This window comes from Spinacia oleracea, chromosome 2 (assembly GCF_020520425.1).
Source record: "Spinacia oleracea cultivar Varoflay chromosome 2, BTI_SOV_V1, whole genome shotgun sequence".
Taxonomy (NCBI): Eukaryota; Viridiplantae; Streptophyta; class Magnoliopsida; order Caryophyllales; family Amaranthaceae; genus Spinacia; species Spinacia oleracea.
Window position 1 is genome coordinate 3,673,061 of NC_079488.1, and position 22,153 is coordinate 3,695,213.

Below are 22,153 nucleotides of genomic sequence, written 5' to 3' on the forward strand. Positions count from 1 at the left end.
GCTGCGCCCGAACCAAACAAGAACAAGCCTTTAGGACTCCAAATGTCGTCCCTCCGTAGATAGTCCACAGTACGTCCGGATCCGCCTCAAGTTAGACCAACTAGAATCGCCCTTAAGGTTACTAGGAAATTCGGTTAAGTGTTTGCAAGTGTTTGGCTTATTTTTCTTTCAAAACTTACCCTTAGAATACTTCAATCCCATGTACATAAATTATGACCCTAGGCCCTTATTTATAGAGGTTTGGAAAGGGAATTGGAATCCTAGTAGGATACGATTTAATTAAACTTAGAATCCTACAAGGACTCTAATTAATTAAATAATCCTTTTAGGAATAGGAATTTAATCATACACCAAATCCTAATAGATTTAGGAATTGTGCATGGACACAAACACACACACGCACGGAGCCACGAGGGCGCCCACGCGTGCGTGCGCTTGGCCCACGCTACGCAGCCCAAGCTACGCAGCCACGCCTTGGCGCGCTGGGCCTGCCTTGCGGTGGGCCTGGCGCTGCCATAGGCTGTGTGTGTTGGCGTGCGTCTTGCTTGCTGGGCGATGGCCCGGCTTCGTGCTGGGCCTTCGTCCGGCAGGCCTCGTCCGATGCTAATTCGTACGATACGCTTCCGATTAAATTCCCGGTTCCGGAATTCATTTCCGATACGAACAATATTTAATATTTCCGATTCCGGAATTAATATCCGTTTCGAACAAATATTTAATATTTCCGTTTCCGGAATTATTTTCCGATTCCAATAATATTTCCGATTCTGACAATATTTCCGTTTCCGGCAATATTTCCGATTCCGGCAATATTTCCATTTCCGATAATATTTTCCGATACGTACCATGTTTCCGTTTCCGGCAACATCTACGACTTGGATAATATTTATATTTCCGATGCGATCCATATTTCCGTTTCCGGCAATATCATCGTTTCCGGAGTATTCACTTGCTTGTGACGATCGCAGCTCCCACTGAAACCAAGATCCGTCGATTCCGAATATCCATAGATAGAGTATTTAATGCCATTAAATACTTGATCCGTTTACGTACTATTTGTGTGACCCTACGGGTTCAGTCAAGAGTAAGCTGTGGATTAATATCATTAATTCCACTTGAACTGAAGCGGCCTCTAGCTAGGCATTCAGCTCACTTGATCTCACTGAATTATTAACTTGTTAATTAATACTGAACCGCATTTATTAGACTTATCATTGAATGCATACTTGGACCAAGGGCATTATTTCCTTCACTCCCAACACCCTTCCTTTATGGAATATTCTTTTGGCCCGTTCGAAGCTTATTCTAATTAAATTGTGAGTCAAGAGTCGAGTCAAGATTTGTATTCATGATTTACTTGTTGATTATTAAATGGCTTTTGCATGTTGATTAGTACTTTAGCGAGTGATGCATGTTTATAGTTTTATTTCACTCCAGCCTTGTAAGTACTCAACTTTTGCTGACTACGTGCCTTGTGTCTTTTGGTCATGGCCTTCGCCTTAATGACCCTATTATGATCCATCATTTGCACTTGCATTGTTGGGGGAGTAGATTAATTTAGCAGGTTGGTAGATCAAAGTACGATCGAAATCATGTAGCTTGCAATGGTGGAGAGAGTTGCATTCTTTTGTGTGCTTTGAAACTATTTTAATACTTTAATTATGTTTTGAATTGTTGGATTTTTAATACTTTGGTTTTGGGCCGTTACCGTTCCAACTTGTAGGAGGCCTCAATAATTATTATTTATGTTGGTTTGAAAGTTAGTTAACATTAATTTCCGCTGCGTAATTCTGGTACTAGCCTTAGCCGTTATCACGGTGGCGGTAATACTTTAGTAATTCCTTTATTTTAAGTTGGAAAATGGTTTTATAAAAGCAAGGAGTTATTAGGGTGTTACAAAGTGGTATTCAGGAGCTTAAGGCTACTTTGTAGTAAGTAATACTACAAAGTGGTATACTAGAGCTTAGTTTCATTCCTTCTTTGTAGTAAGCAATACTACAAAGTGGTAATCGGAGACTAATGCTTCTTTGTAGCAATTCATACTACAAAGTGGTATTTGTGGAACTTTAGGATTTTTAAATATTATTTTCCTAAAGTCAAAACGTATTATTTTGAGTACTCAATATTTTAAAGGTCAAATACCAATTACTTTGAGTCGTTTGAAATAAGTTGAAAAGTTTGGGATTATTATTTAAATTAATTTATTTTATTCGAATTTTTATTTATTCGAAATTTCCGAATTTTTTTTAATTCGAATTTCTTTAATTTTTTTTTATTAAATATCCGAATTTATTTTTTGAATTTCTTTATTATTTTTTTCGGATTTTTTTTTTAAAAATTAAATATCCGAATTTAATTTAATTTAATTAATTGACAATTCTTATTAATTTTCGATTTTGATTTTAATAATTTCAACTAAGTTAGGAGTTATTTCTTAATTAATTTCGAAAAATCTAGCTCTTAAGTCCGTTGAAAGGGTCACGGCAACTTGTGGCCTTCTTCGACTTGCGATTCTCTCTAAGAGAATCTGATCTAGTGTACCATCTTCTTTCTCATTTCGAAGAAAAGGTGCGGGAGGAAAAGGAAACAACAGAGGGATCCGAATCAGCCACCTAATTGACACCAACGAGTAAAATCCCCTTGGCATTACTATAGTGGGATTTCAAAGAAATGGTCTTCCAGTATTTGTTGTACACACAATAGGTTGTTTAGGCCCCTAATATTACTTCCAAGTGAGGAATGGGTAGATTAAGAAGGACATATTAGTTTAAGTATGCATTTTATGTGATTATGTGATTTATTAATTGCCATGTATGTGTTTTGACCATGTTTTATCTTGCTTTGTGTGATTATTTTCATCATAATTCATGTTGAGCATATACTTGTGCATTGGATTGTCTGGCTCCACGAACTATTTATTGTATCCTTTGGGTTGGAATTTCTTTGGGAACGCGTTAGTAAGACTTTTTAGTTATGAATTTTCAGGATTTAAGATGCTACCTTCTAAGTTCTCAAGTCTAGGATACCTAGAAACTGGATAACGAGACTCCTTACATGTATGTTCAGAAGATTGTGTTTGCTTGTAACTATTTTGCTTCAACCAAGAATATGACACATCTTAGGCATAAGGATATGATGGCTAGTATGGTTATTCATTGTTTTCCCCATAAGAACCCTTACATAGACCTTAAGAACAAGTTCAGTGACATGCACTATAATGATGGTACCCCTAATTGGTACAAATATGGGACTGGAGATGGTAGATGGAAGTATGATACTTAGGACGACTCTGACATTCATAATCGGGCAAAACAGCCTGCGAAGAAGATAACGACATGTTTGGCAATCGGTTGTCGGCTGTTGGTTATTTTGTTGGCTTGTTTGACTGGTTGTTCGTGTCGGCTGTTAATTACACAATGTAATTACCAAATTGAAAAGCCACAACCAATGTAAAAAGGCTAATCTTACTAGCTTTTGGTTTTGGCAAAAAAAAACCCCCGACTTTTTAGCCAACGCAAAAGCCACTTATCAAACATGTAAATTGATTGTTTGACACCTTGAAATGGCCAAAAGTTAAAACCCAATAAAAAAGCCAACAAAAAATCAATTATCAAAGCGGCCCAATAACTTATCTAGCTGTGACAATCTTCGGGAGTCAAATCGGATCATCGGTCGGTTACGAGTTGGGTATAATCGGCTCAGGTATAATCGGCTCAGGTATAATGCAGTTGTACAGGGACATTGTGCTTATGCGGATTGAATGTATGAACTTTTTTTTACTTTTTTCCCGGATTACTTTGATTTTTGTCAGAAATAGTTGAATCAGGTCAGTTTTTTACAGCACTAGACAATTGGAATGAAGCAAACAATAAATGAATAAAATGTAATGGCCACCCAAAAAATCTATAAAATCCTCTAGTTAAGTCTTAATGGTATAGCCGAAGGATTGCGAATAGAGAGAAAGAAAGTTTAGAGAGAGAAGGTCTAGAGACAAAAACAAACTTGTTCTCTTATTCAAAGGTTTGAAGACCAGGGATCATGGATCCCCATCAAAAACCACCGGATGATGATGCTTGTATGATTGATGTGCCCATAATGGAACAAGAAAATCATGAGAATCAAGGGAACCGCATTAGGACAACACAAATCAAGCAAACTTTTAGAGAAGCAGTGGCGCACTCGTTGCAATGGTTTTTAGAGGCCAAAAAGATCATCAACACGTCTATGGAATGGGAAGAACAAGAGGAGTTACCTCCACAAGAGGATATGGCAGTGCAATTCAGTAAGATCACTTTGGACAGGTTAAGATCCCCATGGAAGTTAACATTAATGGGAAAATGTTTGGGGATTCAGGTTAAATAGACTTATATGAAAACAAGGGTAAGAACTATGTGGAGGACTAAGGGAGCTCTAGAAGTAATTGATATTGGAAAAAATGTATTTCTGTTCAGATTTGGCCAATCAGATGACTATGAGAAAGCGTTGTTCGGAGGGCCATGGTTTATCATGGATCATTATTTGATGATGACTACATGGAAACCGAATTTCAGACCGTCGATAAACAGTTTTGATAACATGTCAGTTTGGATTCGAATCGAGGAACTACCAGTAGAGTATTATGACAAAGAAGCTTTATTCGAGATATCGAAGATCATCGGAAAACCAATAAGGGTGGATTACGCGACGGACAAAGTCACCAGAGCCAGGTTTGCCAGAGTTTGTGTTGATCTTGATTTGTCAAAACCCCTTGTGACACGTGTCTGGGTGGGAGGGCATTGGCAATCAATTTTATATGAAAATCTATCAACGTTGTGTTTTGCATGTGGAAAAGTGGGACACGTAAAACACATGTGCCCAACATATGAGATCAGGCCCAGTGAAACAAATCAGTTCCAAGGAGGTGAGCAAGGTCAAAAACAATTGGAGATAGCTAGCCCATTAGGAAATGCAATCAATACCCTGCGTCAAAAGGACAACACAATCATAGATGGAGTTATACAGGACAAAGATGGGCAGGATAAGTATGGGCCTTGGATTATGATCCAACAAAAAAGAAACAACAAGTCCAACAGGGGAAAACAAAGGGACGAAAACACCAGAATTAACGAGTATAAAAAAAGGAGGAATGGGAAGGGAAGGAATTAAAAGGAACAATAATATTCAAGAAACTCAAAGGAATATGGTGGGACACTTAGGTGACCAATGGAAGGAGAGAGTTTTATCGGCAAAATCAGTTCCCAAGATACATAATAATGATGGCAACTTTGGAATAATGGAGGGAAGCAAGGAAGAAAACGGGAAGGGAGAGAATGTCGTACACTTGTCAAATGCATTCGAACACTTGGCTCAAGAGGATGATTCAGCTTCTCCCATTTGCAATTCACAAATTGATTTAAATCCCACGGTAAACCAAGATAACAAGTTACAACAAAGCATACTCATTACTATAAACCTTTCAACTTCTTCAACTCGTCTTCAACAAGACTCCACACTCATCCAAACAGAGAATGAACAACAAGGAGAAAGTGCAGGGCACATGCATGTCATCACAACCAGTTCAGAGATCGTTCCAGAGGAGGGGAAGAAACAATTGGATACCAAGGGGACCACGATTCAGCAAGAACAGGGGAGAAAGCTCATCGATGGAAGGGGAGGTGCAGCAAGTCCAATGTCCATTGACGCAATCGAAAATGCTTCAACTATGGAGGAAGTGGGGATGCTTGCATGTGCGACGGAGAGGAGGCCAAGGATGATGGAAGCATATCTGATGCACCCGAGTTATAGAAGGCAGCTGGACCCGATACGCAGCTCGACACCCAGACCCAGGTTGGAGATTGTAACAACAGAGATGATGCATTTACCAATGGTGGGGACGTCAACGAATTTCAATCCAATCAACATGAGACCACACCTAGTTCCTCGGGTTCCAAGCGCGGTAAAGATAATACCCTTGCAGTTACGTAACTCGGAGGGAGGTGGTAGGAGTCCAGGTTCAGGCAAGATACTATCAGCACTTACTAGACCCAATGAGAATATTCACGTACATCACTCCGATACGATTGGAGGATGTGGGGATGATGGGAGTGTCGGAACATTGGCGGGATTGGGAGGAGTACTTCCGGCCACCAGCTCCAGGAACGAGGGAGGTCCCTAGTGTGTGGTTACATAAATCAATTCCAAGTTTAAACATGAAAATTTGTGTGTGGAATGTGCGAGGAGCTTCAAGGGATGATTTCATCCCTCATGCATGGGCGGTAATTGATGATCAGCATCCATCTATCCTAATTTTGCTGGAAACTAAGAGCGATGATCATAGAGCAAGAGAGGTTATGAGAGATTGACGGTTCGATGCATATAAGGTAATGTCTCCAGTTGAGAGGAGAGGTGGAATTTGGCTTTTCTGGAAAAAAACGGTTGGTTTGATCTTGTTCACTGCGGACATTAATCAATTCCATGGTTTATTTCATTTTAAAAATATCAAGCCAGAGGTGCTAGTGACGGGTATGCATGCACCAAGTACCCCAGGGCCAAGGCATCAGTATTGGAGGGAAATGAAAGACAATCTTCCGCCGCCTGAAACACCTTGGATGGTGGTCGGAGATATGAATGAAATTACTACACAAGCAGAGAAATTGGTGAAGGAAATAATGCCCTTAGTCCAAGTATGCATATAATATTAAGTCTAATAAATGCGGTTCAGTATTAATTAACAAGTTAATAATTCAGTGAGATCAAGTGAGCTGAATGCCTAGCTAGAGGCCGCTTCAGTTCAAGTGGAATTAATGATATTAATCCACAACTTACTCTTGACTGAACCCGTAGGGTCACATAAATAGTACGTAAACGGATCAAGTATTTAATGGCATTAAATACTCCATCTATGGATATTCGGAATCGACGGATCTTGGTTTCAGTGGGAGCTGAGATCGTCACAAGCAAGAAATGAATACTCCGGAAACGATGATATTGCCGGAAACGGAAATATGGATCGTATCGGAAATATAAATATTATCCAAGTCGTAGATGTTGCCGGAAACGGAAACATGGTACGTATCGGAAAATATTATTGGAAATGGAAATATTACCGGAATCAGAAATATTGCCGGAAACGGAAATATTGTCAGAATCGGAAATATTATCGGAATCGAAAAATAATTCCGGTAACGGAAATATTAAATATTTGTTCGAAACGGAAATTAATTCCGGAATCGGAAATATTAAATATTGTTCGTATCGGAAATGAATTCCGGAACCGGGAATTTAATCGGAAGTGCATCGTACGAATTAGCATCGGACGAGGCTTGCTAGACGAAGGCCCAGCACGAAGCCAGGCCCGCGCCCAGCAAGCCGAGCGCCCAAACACGGAGCTGCTACAGCCTCGCCAGGCCAAGCGCATGGCCAGGCCCAGCAAGGCCTTTGTGAAGGAAATAATGCCCTTGGTCCAAGTATGCATTCTATGTTAAGTCTAATAAGTGCGCTTCAGTATTAATTAACAAGTTAATAATTCAGTGAGATCAAGTGAGCTGAATGCCTAGCTAGAGGCCGCTTCAGTTCAAGTGGAATTAATGATATTAATCCACAGCTTACTCTTCACTGAACCCGTAGGGTCACACAAATAGTACGTAAACGGATCAAGTATTTAATGGCATTAAATACTCCATCTATGGATATTCGGAATCGACGGATCTTGGTTTCAGTGGGAGCTGAGATCGTCACAGGCAAGAAATGAATACTCCGGAAACGATGATATTGCCGAAAACGGAAATATGGATCGTATCGGAAATATAAATATTATCCAAGTCGTAGATGTTGCCGGAAACGGAAACATGGTACGTATCGGAAAATATTATCGGAAATGGAAATATTGCCGGAATCGGAAATATTGCCGGAAACGGAAATATTGTCAGAATCGGAAATATTATCGGAATCCGAAAATAGTTCCGGAAACGGAAATATTAAATATTTGTTCGAAACGGAAATTAATTCCGGAATCGGAAATATTAAATATTGTTCGTATCGGAAATGAATTCCGGAACCGGGAATTTAATCGGAAGCGTATCGTACGAATAAGCATCGGACGAGGCCTGCCGGACGAGGGCCCAGCACGAAGCCAGGCCATCGCCCAGCAAGCCAAGCGCGCCACACGAACAGCCAAGGCCACGCCAGGCCCAGCGCAAGGCCAGGCCCAGCAGGCCATGGCAGCGCGCGCAGCAATGGGCTGCGAGCATTGCTGCAGCTCGCGTGGGCTTGTAGCTCGCGTGGGCCGAGCGGCCGTGTGGGCTGTGCGCGGGCATGGCCTACACGCTTGCGGGTCATGCTCGTGTAGAGTTTGTGTTCACATACGAAACCTAAAGAGTATAGGATTTGTTTAATGATTAAAATTCCTAACCCTAAAAGATAAATTAATTAAATAAGAATTCTACTAGGATTCTAATTTAATTAATTCGTATCCTAGTAGGATTCGATTACTTATTCCATGGTCTATAAATATGAGTTAAGGGCTCATAATTTAGATCGAGTATTCAAGTATTCAAAGTGATTTTTGAGAGCAAAAATTCAGTCATATAATTGCCTACAATAGCCGAAAATTCTAAGTACCTTAAGGGCGATCCTAGTTGGTCAAGCTTAAGGCGGATCCGGACGTGCTGTGGACTATCTACGGAGGGACGACACTTGGAGTCCTAAAGACTTGTTCGGTTCGGGCGCAGCTAGGGAGGGCACGCAACAAAGTGTATTCATCTAAACTATGCTAAATGATTATGTGTAAATAATATGATTTCCTGGCTTTATGGTTTTTCCGCATGATTTATGTTTTGTCATATGAATCATAACCTAACAGTGGTATCACGAGCCTCTTATTATTTTCATAATCTAAATTGCATGAACATGGTTAAATATTACAAATTTGCAAGAATTAAAAGGGGTGATTAATTTTCGTAATTGTTAATTAATTGCAAATTGCGTTTATTTAATTATACGTACGCAGTTTTTCGGCAGTTTCTTCGTTACTCATCCAAATAGAGTGATTTTTGTGTCAATTCCGCATGTAAAAGGCATTCTAAAATTTTGACAAAAAAAGTGTGCCTTTTGAAACGATTGAGGTTCCCTAATATTCTGTCATGGCAAGCTAGCCATAAAAATGCACGCACTCGTTGTTGGGTAGGTGATTTCCAGATTAAATCCCAGCATATATCATCATGTGGATTATTGATGTGTTGCATTATATGGATAGCATATTTGATCGAAAAACGACCCTTAGGCCCATTTTTCCAGTAGACCAAATCGCCAATGCTTGGGTCATTTCTTAGTTCGAAGGCTTGAATCAGTTTGAGAGTTTCAGAGGGGAGAAAAGGCGAGAAAATGTCCCATTTCCGACCATTCTTATGCTCCCACATCTCCTCTACTGTCGCCCCTGCCAGCTCCATAGGTACTGGTTGAGTGACATAGTCACTTAAGGGGTTGTTTGCTACCCACTTGTGATCCCAAAAAAGAGTAGAGGCGCCATTACCCACCGCCATTTTCATGCCTTCTCCTAAAACCTTGGCATTTTCTGTGATACCGGACCACACATTTAAGCTTCCGGCCTTGTGCACGAACATGTCAACGTCACAACGACCATTGCAAAAATTATATTGATAGTAATTAATAGTAACATATTAATTCATATTTACGTACCATTGATAATTATTATCGTCAATTAGTAACCACAAATTATTTTAATTTAATAATATAAATATGATTTATTTAATATAACAACGCAAATAATTATAATATTGGACATTTTATTTAAGACCTTATTGGAATTTACACGACTTTATTAGAATGTTTAAGACCTTATTTTAAACTTATAAGATTTTATTAGAACTTATAGGACTTTATTGGAACTTATAGAACCTTATTCAACTTATAAAAACTTATCTAAACTTATAAATAAATTTATCTGAACTTATCTAAACTTATAAGAACTGAAAATAAAGTCCTATAAATTAAAAGAGAACCAGACCTTAGTGTAAAATCTCCTTAAATCTGTAAGTGAAAGGGATTCTACATTTCTACTTGGCCTTATTAAATTGTCCATGCCCAATTGTCCATGGAGTATTTTTAAAAATTTAACGCGACATGTGTATATTTTTTGGAGTACTACTATTATCCCATATCGGGTAGGAAGAAAAGTAAATGAAGAAAGGTGAGTAGAAAAGATCCCCTCAATGAAAGCAAGGGACATTGCGCATTAAGTATAATGATTAGATTGAAATTAAATGATAAGCTCAACGAATTAGAGAGAGAATGGAACAAAATGATGTACCTAAAAGATGAATTAGTGGAATTTTAATTAAGCTATGACATAATATTGGTGGGAAGTTGGGAACTTTATCATCTAACCGACAATTATGAATTATTGATGCTTTGTAGCCAACTAGCCATTTGTTACATTTGTACCTTGACTTTTCTGTATACGTTGGCCCATTTCAAAATTAGAAAGGCATTATTTTAACTTGTCTTAGCACCTTCAAATTCCTTTGTCACCTTCTTCCAAGTAGGGATGGCCTAATTGATATCCACTAATTCGATCCAGCCGATATAAATAAACAGATAAAAATCCAATTTAAATAGATGAAGGGTGGGTGACGGATAAATGGTTGACGGATCGGGTTGGATGCGGGTGGAGCTTCAAACCATCTGTCATTCGTCCATTATCCGCTTATCATCTGATCCGTCATCCATTTTTTAAATTTAGATATAAAAAAATTATTTTCTTAATTATTTTTCTCCCAAAAAAAAATACTCCCTCTGTCCCACAATACTCGCATCGGTTCGAGTCGACACGCTTGCCAATGCACAACTTTGACTACCAATATCTTTAACTACATATTATAAAAACTTATGAAATATTAATATTTTGAAAATATATGTTAAGATGAAGCCAACAATATATTATATGCTAACTTTTGTTTTCATATACTAGAAATAAAATAGGGTCAAAGTGAATTATGTGAATAGTGCAAAAAGTCAAACTTGTGCGTGTATTTCGGTACGGAGGGAGTACACAAAAACCTAACCCTTTAGATTAAATGAGTATTTGGGGCTTTTGAGGAAATACAATCGATTTTTTAATGTATTCATTGAAAATATTATTATCTTTAATAAAAATTAGAAATTGTGTTATCTCCCGTTAAGTATCCTACCATCCATTCCATCCATAGATGACGGATGGATCGGATGTGGTGGTGTGTGGATCGGATGGAGCAGATGGAGGTAGCGGATAGATGCGGGTGAAGCTCCATCCGACCAAAAAATCCAATCTATTGTCATACCTATTTGCAAGTTCCAATTCAAATTTACGATGAAAGTTTTCAATCCTTTTAATGGATTGTTTTTGTCAAGAAGAAAACAAAAGGTAATTTAATGAGAACTATTTGTATCAGGACAGTGCTCCGTAACTACAATAATACACGAAGTTGTTTAATTTACCTGATTATCACTTATTTAATTTATACGATTTTAGCTATCTAAATTTATTTGTTTTAAAATCAATTCTCTCACAAACAAATAAATAAAACCCAATACGTGAGTCGAAAAACTCTCCTATAAAGAGTGTAATTTTAAGTTTGTTAAAAACAAAAATTTAAAACTGTTAGAAGAGGGTTTATCATCATCAAGGTTTAGTGGTTGACGATATCCATAAAATAGATCAAAATTCTTTTTCTTCGTTCAAATGGAATTTTTGAAATTCCCTCATACTGTGTATAATCTTAGAATTTAAAATTTGTCACCTTTATAAAATAATGGTCCAAGAAAGAAGCTAAAAAATTCTTTTGGTTGCTTAAATTGGTGGAATCTAGGGTGGGAAACCTTTAATTCATACGGGAAAATTCCAAGGATGTAGTTGTGGTGTCACAATCATTTACACGATGTGCCAACTCTCTTTAATTTGTACACAAAATCAACCCCAAAAATAGATGTTATTATGATATTAAATACTACTCGTACTATGTATCTCCGTTTGAAAACAGGTTACGTAGTACTACCTCCGTTTCAAAATAATCTTTACACTTTCTGTTTTAGTCCGTTTCATAATATTTTTTACACTTTCCTTTATTCTTTTTCTTAATATAAAAAATTACTACCTTATTTTTCTTACCCCACAATAATTACAATTTTCCACTCACTTTCTCTTACTTTATTCATTTTTTTCTTACATTCATCCATCTTTTTACACATTTCTCTCACTTTGTCCATATTTTATTTTATTCAACCCACTTTTCTACTTTTATCTTAATATTTGTGCAAATAGTAACCGTAAAGATTTTTATGAAACAGAGGTATTATAACTTATACTTCTTCTAAATGCCAAAAAAGAACTTATACTTCTTTCGATTTTTTAAATTATTGCACCATTTGCAATTTTATACTATTCACACATATTTTTATGAACTTTTTATAAGAATTATATAGTCATGTGAGACATTATTAGATTCGTCTCGATATACTTTTTTAAAATATCAACTTTATAATTTTACTTCATGTCTAATAAGAGGTATTAATGACTAAAGGTTTGCATTGACAAACATGAAACATCAAACAATGCTATATTATTAAAAAAAGAAAGACATGAGCAAGCCAACATACCAAGAAGGTCGGCCAACAAGCCCACGCGGAGGTGATCACAACACACTGGGCCGTGGGCCGCGCCCTGGCCAGCGCTGCTGCTGCTTCCTCGTTGCCTTTGGCCCGCGCGCACAAGCACACACACAACAGGCTAGCGATGGGCTTGCCGTGTTGTTGTGTTGCTCGCTTGCTCGTTGCTATGCACTTGCGCCCATGGGCCTCGAGTGCCTCGTGCACTCGGCTTGTGGTCTGCACTTCCTCTTGCATCTAAATTATCTTCCGATAATTTATTTATCGCACAGTACGATACGATCCAACGTCGTACAATACGATTATTCGTTTCGCCTATCTTACGAATATACGCAATACGATATACGATAGACGATTGAACGTCCTATCGTATAATTATCTTTTCCGAACTAATTTCCCGAAAAGCCATTAAATGAAATTTTGATTCATTTCATCCGGTGATCTGTTTTATGTCATTGACCTTGTAGGTCCAGTCAAGAGTAAGCTGTGAGCCTAATAAGGATTAGAACTCACTGATCGGAAATATTTCTCCAGCTAGCTGTTCCGGTCACTTGATCTCACTGAATTAATTATTTGTAATTAGTCTGAACCTTGGTACTCCCTTCGCCCCGGAATACTCGCAACAGTTTGACTAGACACGCTTGCCAATACACAACTTTGACCATCAATATTTTCAATTATATATTATAAAAACTTATAAAATATTAATATTTTGAAAATGTATATTAAAATGATGTAACACCCCGACAATTCCCTTTTTCTAAAATAACCCTTTTTGTAAATATAACTATAGAAAATTATCAAAGTATTATCGCCCGTGTGAAAACGTAACGCCTTATTCAGAATTTTGCAGCGGAAAACATAAAACTAACTTTTAGGTTTATAAATAATCGATTACATATTAAATCCAAAAACCAATCAACGAAAATAAATAAATATAAATAGTACAACAAATTTCGAGTCCAAATTAACAACCCAAGTCACTTAGTAAAACAAAACTAAATACAAGCTCTCTAATCCCGATCCCAATGATGCATCATCTTCAAACCTGTAGATGGGCAACGCTTATTGATCCTTAGGGACTGCTCACCGAAGATGGGTCATCACAGGATCAATAAGGCATAGCCATGATCAACACACACAAACAAAGCACGTAATCAGCAAAGCTGAGTACTACATACTAGAACAATAATAATCCTAACATGATACTATTAAACGAACAATCCTAACATGATACTAATGAACATAAATAAGGGCAGACAAAACATGTTAATTTGACGACCACACTTGACTAGACTAGGCTAGACTTTATAACAATAATATTATTTTAGTTGAAATAGTCAATGGACCGAGTTGTCCAACCAGAAGTCTTCACTAAGGAAGACGAGGTACGGGAGCGACTCCGTAACCTCAGTGACCTACGATATCGAGGAACGTTTGAATAAAAATAGAACACGGTGATCAATCCGGTCCCAGAAAAGGCCATGGGCTACCACCATGAACCCCAACTCCTGTTTGTCCGTCACTTTAGACGTGCACAGTCTAAAGCTATTGCTACTCAGTTTCACTTTACATGATTTACAAATTGAAAGTCTGTTATGACTCAACAATCACATAAAGCATACAATCCACATTTGTTCACAACTGTTTTTATTTTGGAATTAAGTAAGTGATCACGAAGGCATCAATCAAGACTCATTCCAATTAATCCAACCTTTCCTTAAAAAAAAAATCAACCCCTGTATATGGGTATAAGGTTTTAACTTACTAAACAAGGTCCTCGGCCCTCATAAAGTAGTGAAAAGCTAAAAGGGAACAACGATCAATCGATCTAAACCAACATATATAAAATAATCTAATGTTCCCAACCAACATGTTTGCATCAATCATCCATACTAACATGTTATAATTCTCATAACGAAATATAGGTTCAACTTGTCCATCCAACAATATTAAACATGCAATTTCAACATAACAAGTTCGTCAACAGTTTCAACATGGTTTCAACAAATAACACACATTCCAAGCACACAGGTATGTACGTACTTGTGTAAACAAACTGATAGGCCACTTTAACACTTTCAAAAGTCGCCTAAAGAGAATTCTCCGCCTAAAACAACCAACAAATAATCCCAATCAATTTCTAATCATTGGCAACCATCATAAAGCATTCTAAATGCATCCTAAACATATTTAGAACCTTCCCCAATATCAAAACTTAAACATTTGATTCCCTAGCATCATAATTATTGAATTAGTGATTGAAATTCGTTGAAAACTTTTTGCAAACATCGTACTTTAAATTTTCAGCAATATAAATTCAAAACTTCACCAAGGCTACTCTACGTTCCTAGTACATCGAAACAATAACTTTAATAATCCATACTCATCCTACCATGATTTATAATCATAAAAACCTTGAATTTCATACTTTAAACAATCAAAAATCAATATTTCAATGTAATTTGATAATCTAAAAATTAATAACTTTGTCATATAATTCGTATGATCTGAAATCTATAATTTAAATCATAAAAACTATAACTTTAATTCAAGAAAACATAATTCGAATTAATAAACATGATTAAACCCTAACTTATATTTTAATCAACCAAAACTGAAATAATTAGTTTATAATATCAACACCAAATATGAAAATCATATTCAAACCATAAAAATTATAAATTTAAATCAAGAACATAATTTAAATTAACAAACTATAATTAAAATAATTAGTTACTTAGGGTTTAAGAAATAACCAAGAAAAGAAGGGAGAATTTGGGCGGGCGGCGGCTGAGTCGCGGAAGCAGGCGGTCGCAAGGGTGGCTGCGAGTAAGGGCGGCGGCACACGGTGGTGGTGGCTGCGCGGATGAGCAAAATCAGCCACGAAAAGGAGGAGGACAAGAAATGAACAGAAAAGAACGAAAATGAAAATAAAAAGGAAGGAGGAAAGAGAGACTACTGGGCCGATGGTCAGGGTTGTGCTGGCGGCGGCGGAGTGTCGGCGGCAGCGAAGCTCGCGGTGGTTACTGGTTCGAACACAACAGCGAATAGTGAGAACGAATCCAAGAAATAAAGAAAACGGGGAACGAAAAAGAAGAAGGAGAAAGGGGTTACCGGCGGTGACTAGCGACAGTGGTCCGGCGGCTGGCAGAAGCGGCGGGCGGCTTGGCAGAAGCGACGGACGTGAAGGGAGGAGAGAAAACTGCAGTGTGAGGGATGAGGGTTTGAGTTACGTGAAACAGAAAAGGGAGAGGAATTGAGTTTTGGTTTTTACGTGAGTAATGGGTTATGGGTTTATACTATTGGGCTTTCCCAAGTGGGCTAGAATTAGGATTTAGCTTTTATGATTCGAATCCAAAACTGAATAGGATCGTTTTCTAAATTCAATCGATTTTCGTAATTCAAATTCTTTTCAACTTAAAGTTCTAAAATTATTTTTGATTTCGTAAATCGTTGAAAATTTTTAAAATGTAATAAATAAATATACGTTAATTATAAATTTATTTCCAAAATTCATAAATTCTTATTTAAATATATTAAATATACGTTAAAATATATAAATAAAATGTATAAAATTACGGGGGATTATAAGAAGCCAACAATATATTATATGCTAACACTTATTTTCATATACGATAAATAAAATAAGGTCAAAGTGAATTATGTGAGTAGTGAAAAAAGTCAAACCGTTGCGAGTATTCTGGGACGGGGGGAGTATTAGACTAATGCACATTGGGTGAAGGACACATTTCCTTCAGTCTCCCACTTGTCCTTTAGACAAGTGTGAATATTCATTCCTTTGTATCTTAGTGTTACTTGCTGAACATAATTAGGTAAGATCCAAGCCATCCTTATTAGGTTCAGAAGTGTTTCTCGGATTACTGAGTTCAATTGTTACACTTTTACAGAAGGCTAAGACTTAACCAATCTGAGCACGGCCATGCATTTTCACAGTATCTAACTCTCCAAGAGGCCTTGTTACACAACAACACCATATCTATGAAAGATAGGAGGACAATCCAATCTTGTAATCTATGAATACTTACTTTGATTCATAATGCACCTGAATACTTCTTTTACAGTCTCCTTTTACAATACAACGTTTAGCGAGCATCAAAGCGAACTAATCTTCAAACAAGCAATCATAATTACTCATGTTTTGAGGAATGGTTCTAATCACCATTAATGAGAACGATTTATGACATAACTTTAATCTCTTAAAGTGTTCTCATGGTGAATCTGATACGAGATCCAATAAGTTTCTATGCAAAAGATTTCTAACTTTCAAGTCTCCTTTAGTTCAAGAAATTGAACTATTAATCTACTTTCAATCTAATATTCATTAGTAATTGTTCGTCCAGCCTTTCAATGACCTGGATTAGGGATCCTTTGTGACTTCAATATTCAAGTTCACTTATGGGTGTTTCTTTGTCAAAGAATCCATCTTGACAACCCATTTGAATGCTTTGAATCACTTGGACTTTTATCATTTAATACTAAATCAAAATTAAATGAATATGAAACGTAAAATTTCATAAATATGAAAAGGTTAAACCAATTGTATTAAACACAGATCCAACAAATGTTCTAAAACAAAACTTAAGAAAATCAAAGTCATTCTCCAATATGCTTGATTCTTATGGTTTCTACATGTGCGTTGTGCTTCACTTGTGGCAACGGTTTAGTCAATGGATGCAATGTTGTCGTCGATTCCAACCTTGCAAATCTCGATTTCTTTTCGTTCAACAATTTCTAAAAATATGTGAAATCGCCGTAGTACGTGTTTGACCTTTTGGTGGCTCCTAGGCTCCTTTTTCTGGGCAATGGCTCCACTATTATCTCAATATAGAGCCATTGGTCCCTTTATGGAGGGGAAAGCCTCAATTTCTTCAATGAAATTCCGAATTCAAACAGCTTCCTTTGATGCTCCTAAGGCAGCAATGTACTCGGCTTCAGTTGTAGAATCCGCAATAGTGCTTTGTTTGTCACTTTTCCAACTTACTGCTCCGCCATTGAGGGAGTAGTGTAGACGCCTACATTTCTCCCTAAGCCCAAAGCGGTATGTTCGATTATGAATCCAAACAAAACCAGCCGGCTGTGTTTATGACACAGCCGGAGGGTTTTGTTGATCCAAAGAATCAAGGAATGGTATGCAAGCTTAAGAAATCCATTTATGGATTGAAGCAAGCATCAAGGAGTTGGAATATACGATTTGATGAAGCAGTCAATGAATTTGGCTTCATCAAGAATCAAGACGAATCTTGTGTATACAAGAAAGTCAGTTGGAGTAAAATTGCATTCCTAGTCTTGTATGTTAACGACATACTACTTATTGGAAACGACATTCCTATGCTGGAGTCTGTAAATACTTGGCTTGAAAAGTGTTTCTCAATGAAGGACTTAGGAGAGGCACAGTACATATTGGGCATCAAGATCTATAGGGATAGATCTAAGAGGATGATTGGACTAAGCCAAAGCACTTACATTGACAAAGTGCTAGCTCGGATCAATGTGATGGAAGCCAAGAGAGGCCATCTACCCATGTCACATGGAATATATCTAAGAAAGACTCTGTGTCCCAAGACATCTGATGAACGTAGAAAGATGAGTAAAATTCCATATGCTTCGACTATTGGATCTATCAGGTATACTATGATTTGTACAAGGACGAATTTTCGTTCGCACTCAGTGCAACGAGCAGGTACCAGTCAGACCCAGGAGAGGCGCATTGGACTGCTGCCAAGAATATCCTAAAGTACCTGAAAAGGACAAAGGATCAATTTCTGGTTTATGGTGGTACTGATGAGTTATTTTAAGGGCTATACGGACGCAAGATTTCAAACTGGAAGAAATGATTTCAGATGACATTTTAGTTTTGTGTTCTGCCGCAATGGAGGAGCAGTAAGCTGGAAAAGTGCTAACCAAAGCACTATTGCGATTCTATAACTGAAACCGAGCACATTGTTGCCTCAAAAGCAGCAAAGGAAGTCGTTTTTCGGCCGAACCCAGAATTCTCAAATTCGAAGCCTAACTATGAATTTTCGGAGGTTTTAGTTTTTCGAATGCAAAATTTCGTAAATTTAAGAGTTAAATTAAATATTTGCGATTCTTGTTGATAAATCTTGAATTTTTGATTGACCTACTGTATATGTTTAACAAGTTTGAATGCCTAGCCTTGTTAATTATGCAATCTAATTTGTAATTATGATTAATTTGTTGAAAATTGGAATAATTTAGAATTAATTTGATTTTCATAATTAGTTATAATTTAATTAGATACCTATGATTAAAAACCACCATAAAAATTGTAAATTTAAGTTAAATTTTAAATTTTTATGACCTAGACTTGAATCCATGTTAATCGGAAATCAATTAAATAATAAATTTTCGATTTTTCGCCCTAAAATTATGAAATTAATATTATTTATTAATTTGTCATTAATTTTGAATATAAATTTTTAATTTTTATGCGACTCGCTCATATAACTTGCACGCACAAAGCAATCGACGCTACGTGTAACCCTTAAGGGGTGTTGTATAGTGCGGGCATGCGACGACGAGCAAGGGAGCTCGTCGCCCATGCGGTACGAATGTAGCGAGCAAGGGCATGGTGCACGAGCACAAGGCAGTAGCCCTGCCTTGTGTCGTGGGCTGTGAGCAATGGGCGTGTGGGCAGGGGCGAGAGCAAGGCACGAGCAGTCGCGTGTGGGCAGCAAGCGTGCTGCGCCACAGCGCGCACTGCCTAGCGCAAGCATGCGGAGCCTCGCGCGTAGCGAGCGCAAGCTCGCGTGCCACGAGCTCTACGCACAACGTCGATGGCTCGCGCGCAGCGAGCGCCAGCTCGCATACTGCTGCCTCGTGCGATGAGCGCAAGCTCGCGTGCGGGAAAGGCAGGCGCGCAGCAAGCGATGGCTCGCATGGATCGAGCGCTGGCAAGCGAGCGCAGCGAGCGATGGCTCGCGTGCATCAAGCGCTGGCGCGCGCAGCGAGCACCAGCTCGCGTGTTCGATTGATGCCTTGCGATGGTGAGCAGCAGCGATGCGACGCAGCGCATGGGCTTCGCGCATATGGCCAGCGATGGCTGTGTGCGTGTGGCCCATGGGCGTGCGTTGCGTGGGATTGTTGCTTTGCGATTAGATCGTTTTGAAATTTTAATTTGAAATTTTCAGTTTACGTAATTTGAATTAATTTTAAAATTAATAATTTAAATTATTTTCTTGGATTTTAATTTTGAATATTGTAATTATAATAAATTTTATTTATTCTAATTATTTTACTAAAATTAAAATCATGAATTAATTTAAATACGACTGAAATTAAATTAAACTTTTTGGATTCAATTATAAATTTATATGAGCTTTAAATTTTAATTAAATTTGTATGTTTCCGGTTAGACTAGAAATACATTTTTATGTTTAAAATTAGTAAAGCATATGAATTTATTGGTTTAAGTGGGAGCCCTTTTTTAGTCATAAACTCTTGATTAGGTCTACAAATCCTTAAGGTTAAAACAACTTGATTAGAATTAATAAGGACTGAATAATTTGTAGATTATTGGTGCCCTTGATTAATTGCTGCAAATGTTTATGTGATGCACAATGTGTTTTACTAACCAGCTATGTGGGCCATTCATGATAATGAATGGGTGAATGGTATATATATTGTATATGTACTGTTTTGCAGGTTATGAAGTGACTAGTATGGCCCAAATAGGATAGAAAATATGGTCTGCGTACCATTAATTTGAATATAATTGGTCTAAAGTACCAAAGTTGTTTTTCAATTCAAATATGGTATAAGTAAGGAGTCCTTTTATGTCGTGGCAAAATCGAGAGGTTTACCTAATAAGTTCTTAGACGTACCTATCAACCAAGAATAGTTTCTAGACTATTAGCAAAAGGCTTTTGCTTACCTAAGATGTTTTAGGATTAAGTCGACAAACTGTGCTTAGTTCTTAAATGATTTTAGGATCTTGGAATCATTTTATTCACACCTGCCGGAACACATAACTTGAATAAAATGCTTAATGAACATTGAATTATGCATGTATGCTAGAATTTAAGTTTATTAAGAGAAACTGTGAATGGTTATTTATTTGTTTATTCTTTTCAATTGTAGTTTTAAATATGGCAAACAACAATTCATTCAACATTCGATCAATTCTCGAAAAGGAGAAGTTGAGCGGGAAAAACTTCCTTGACTGGCAAAGGAACTTGCAAATAGTTCTTATGCAGGAAGAAAAGGAGTATGTCCTAGAAGAGGCGATGCCCGAAGCCGCAGGCGACGGGGTCACTCAGGCAGCCCTCAATCGTTGGATTGATGCCAACAAGGATGTGAAATGTCTAATGCTCGCCACCATGAGTGCAGATCTGCAGAAAACGTTCATCAACTCAGATGCTTTCACAATCATCAGTGAGTTGAAGAACATGTTCCAAGATCTGGCTCGAGCCGAAAGATTCGAGACTCATAGGCAAATTCTTGAGACCAAGCTTAAGAAAGGCGAGCCCGTAAGTCCACATGTTCTCAAAATGATTGGAATCATTGAGAATATGAGTCGGCTGGATCAGCAATTTTCTCAGGAAATGGCTATAGACACCATCCTCCATTCTCTTCATAGCGGGTATGATCAGTTCAAACTGAACTACAGTATGAATAGTCTGGACAAAACGCTCACTGAGCTTCACGGTATGCTGAAGACCGCTGAAAAGACGCTCAAAAGTGATAAGCAGGATGTGCTTATGGTGCGTGGGGGCAAGTTCAAGAAATCTGGAAAGAAGAGGAATGCTAAGAAAGGTGGCAACAAGGCCAGCCCAACTAAGCAAACTGGCGCCAAATCTGTAAAGAGGAAGGTCAGTCAACCCACTTCTGAATCCGAATGCTTCTACTGCAAGAAGAAGGGGCATTGGAAGAGAGATTGCTTGAAGCTAAAGGAAGATCAGAAGAACGGAACAGTCGTTCCATCTTCAGGTATTTTCGTTATAGACTGTATACTTGCTAATTCAACTTCTTGGGTATTAGATACAGGTAATGGCTCACACTTATGTTCCAATCCACAGGGACTAAGAAGAAGTAGAAAGTTAAGCAAGGGAGAAGTCGACCTACGAGTGGGAAATGGAGCACGGATTGCTGCATTAGCTGTAGGAACTTATTATTTGTCGTTGCCCTCCGGGTTAGTTTTGGAACTGGAAGAGTGTTTCCATGTTCCAAGTCCTACTAAAAACATCATTTCTGTTTCTTGCTTAGATGCTAAGGGATTTTCCTTTTTAATAAAAGACAATAGTTGTTCGTTTTATTTTAAAGAGATGTTTTATGGATCTGCTAGATTAGTCAATGGACTTTATTTATTAGATCACGACAAACAAGTATATAACATAAATACCAAAAAGGCCAAAAAGGATGATTCAGATCTCACCTATCTGTGGCATTGTCGATTAGGCCATATAAACTTGAAACGCTTAGAAAGACTTCAAAAGGAAGGAATTCTAGAACCATTTGACTTAGAGGATTATGG

At 37.7% G+C, this 22,153-nt stretch overlaps 1 protein-coding gene across 1 annotated transcript; it reads left to right on the forward strand.

Annotated features, from left to right (window-relative positions):
• Positions 1–4,038: 4,038 nt before the first annotated feature.
• LOC130466731 (uncharacterized) lies at positions 4,039–5,145 on the forward strand. The gene is made up of 2 exons (XM_056835348.1): positions 4,039–4,301; positions 4,452–5,145. Exons 1-2 carry the CDS (start codon positions 4,039–4,041, stop codon positions 5,143–5,145), a joined length of 957 nt encoding a protein of 318 aa, XP_056691326.1.
• Positions 5,146–22,153: the final 17,008 nt, after the last annotated feature.

What these genes read in the sequence shown, in the direction of transcription:
- LOC130466731 (XM_056835348.1), top strand. Translation starts at nt 4,039, where the DNA reads ATGGATCCCCATCAAAAACCACCGGATGATGATGCTTGTATGATTGAT. An exon ending in AGTAAGATCACTTTGGACAG is followed by an intron (nt 4,302 to 4,451) that starts GTTAAGATCCCC and finishes ATTTCTGTTCAG; the next exon opens with ATTTGGCCAATCAGATGACT.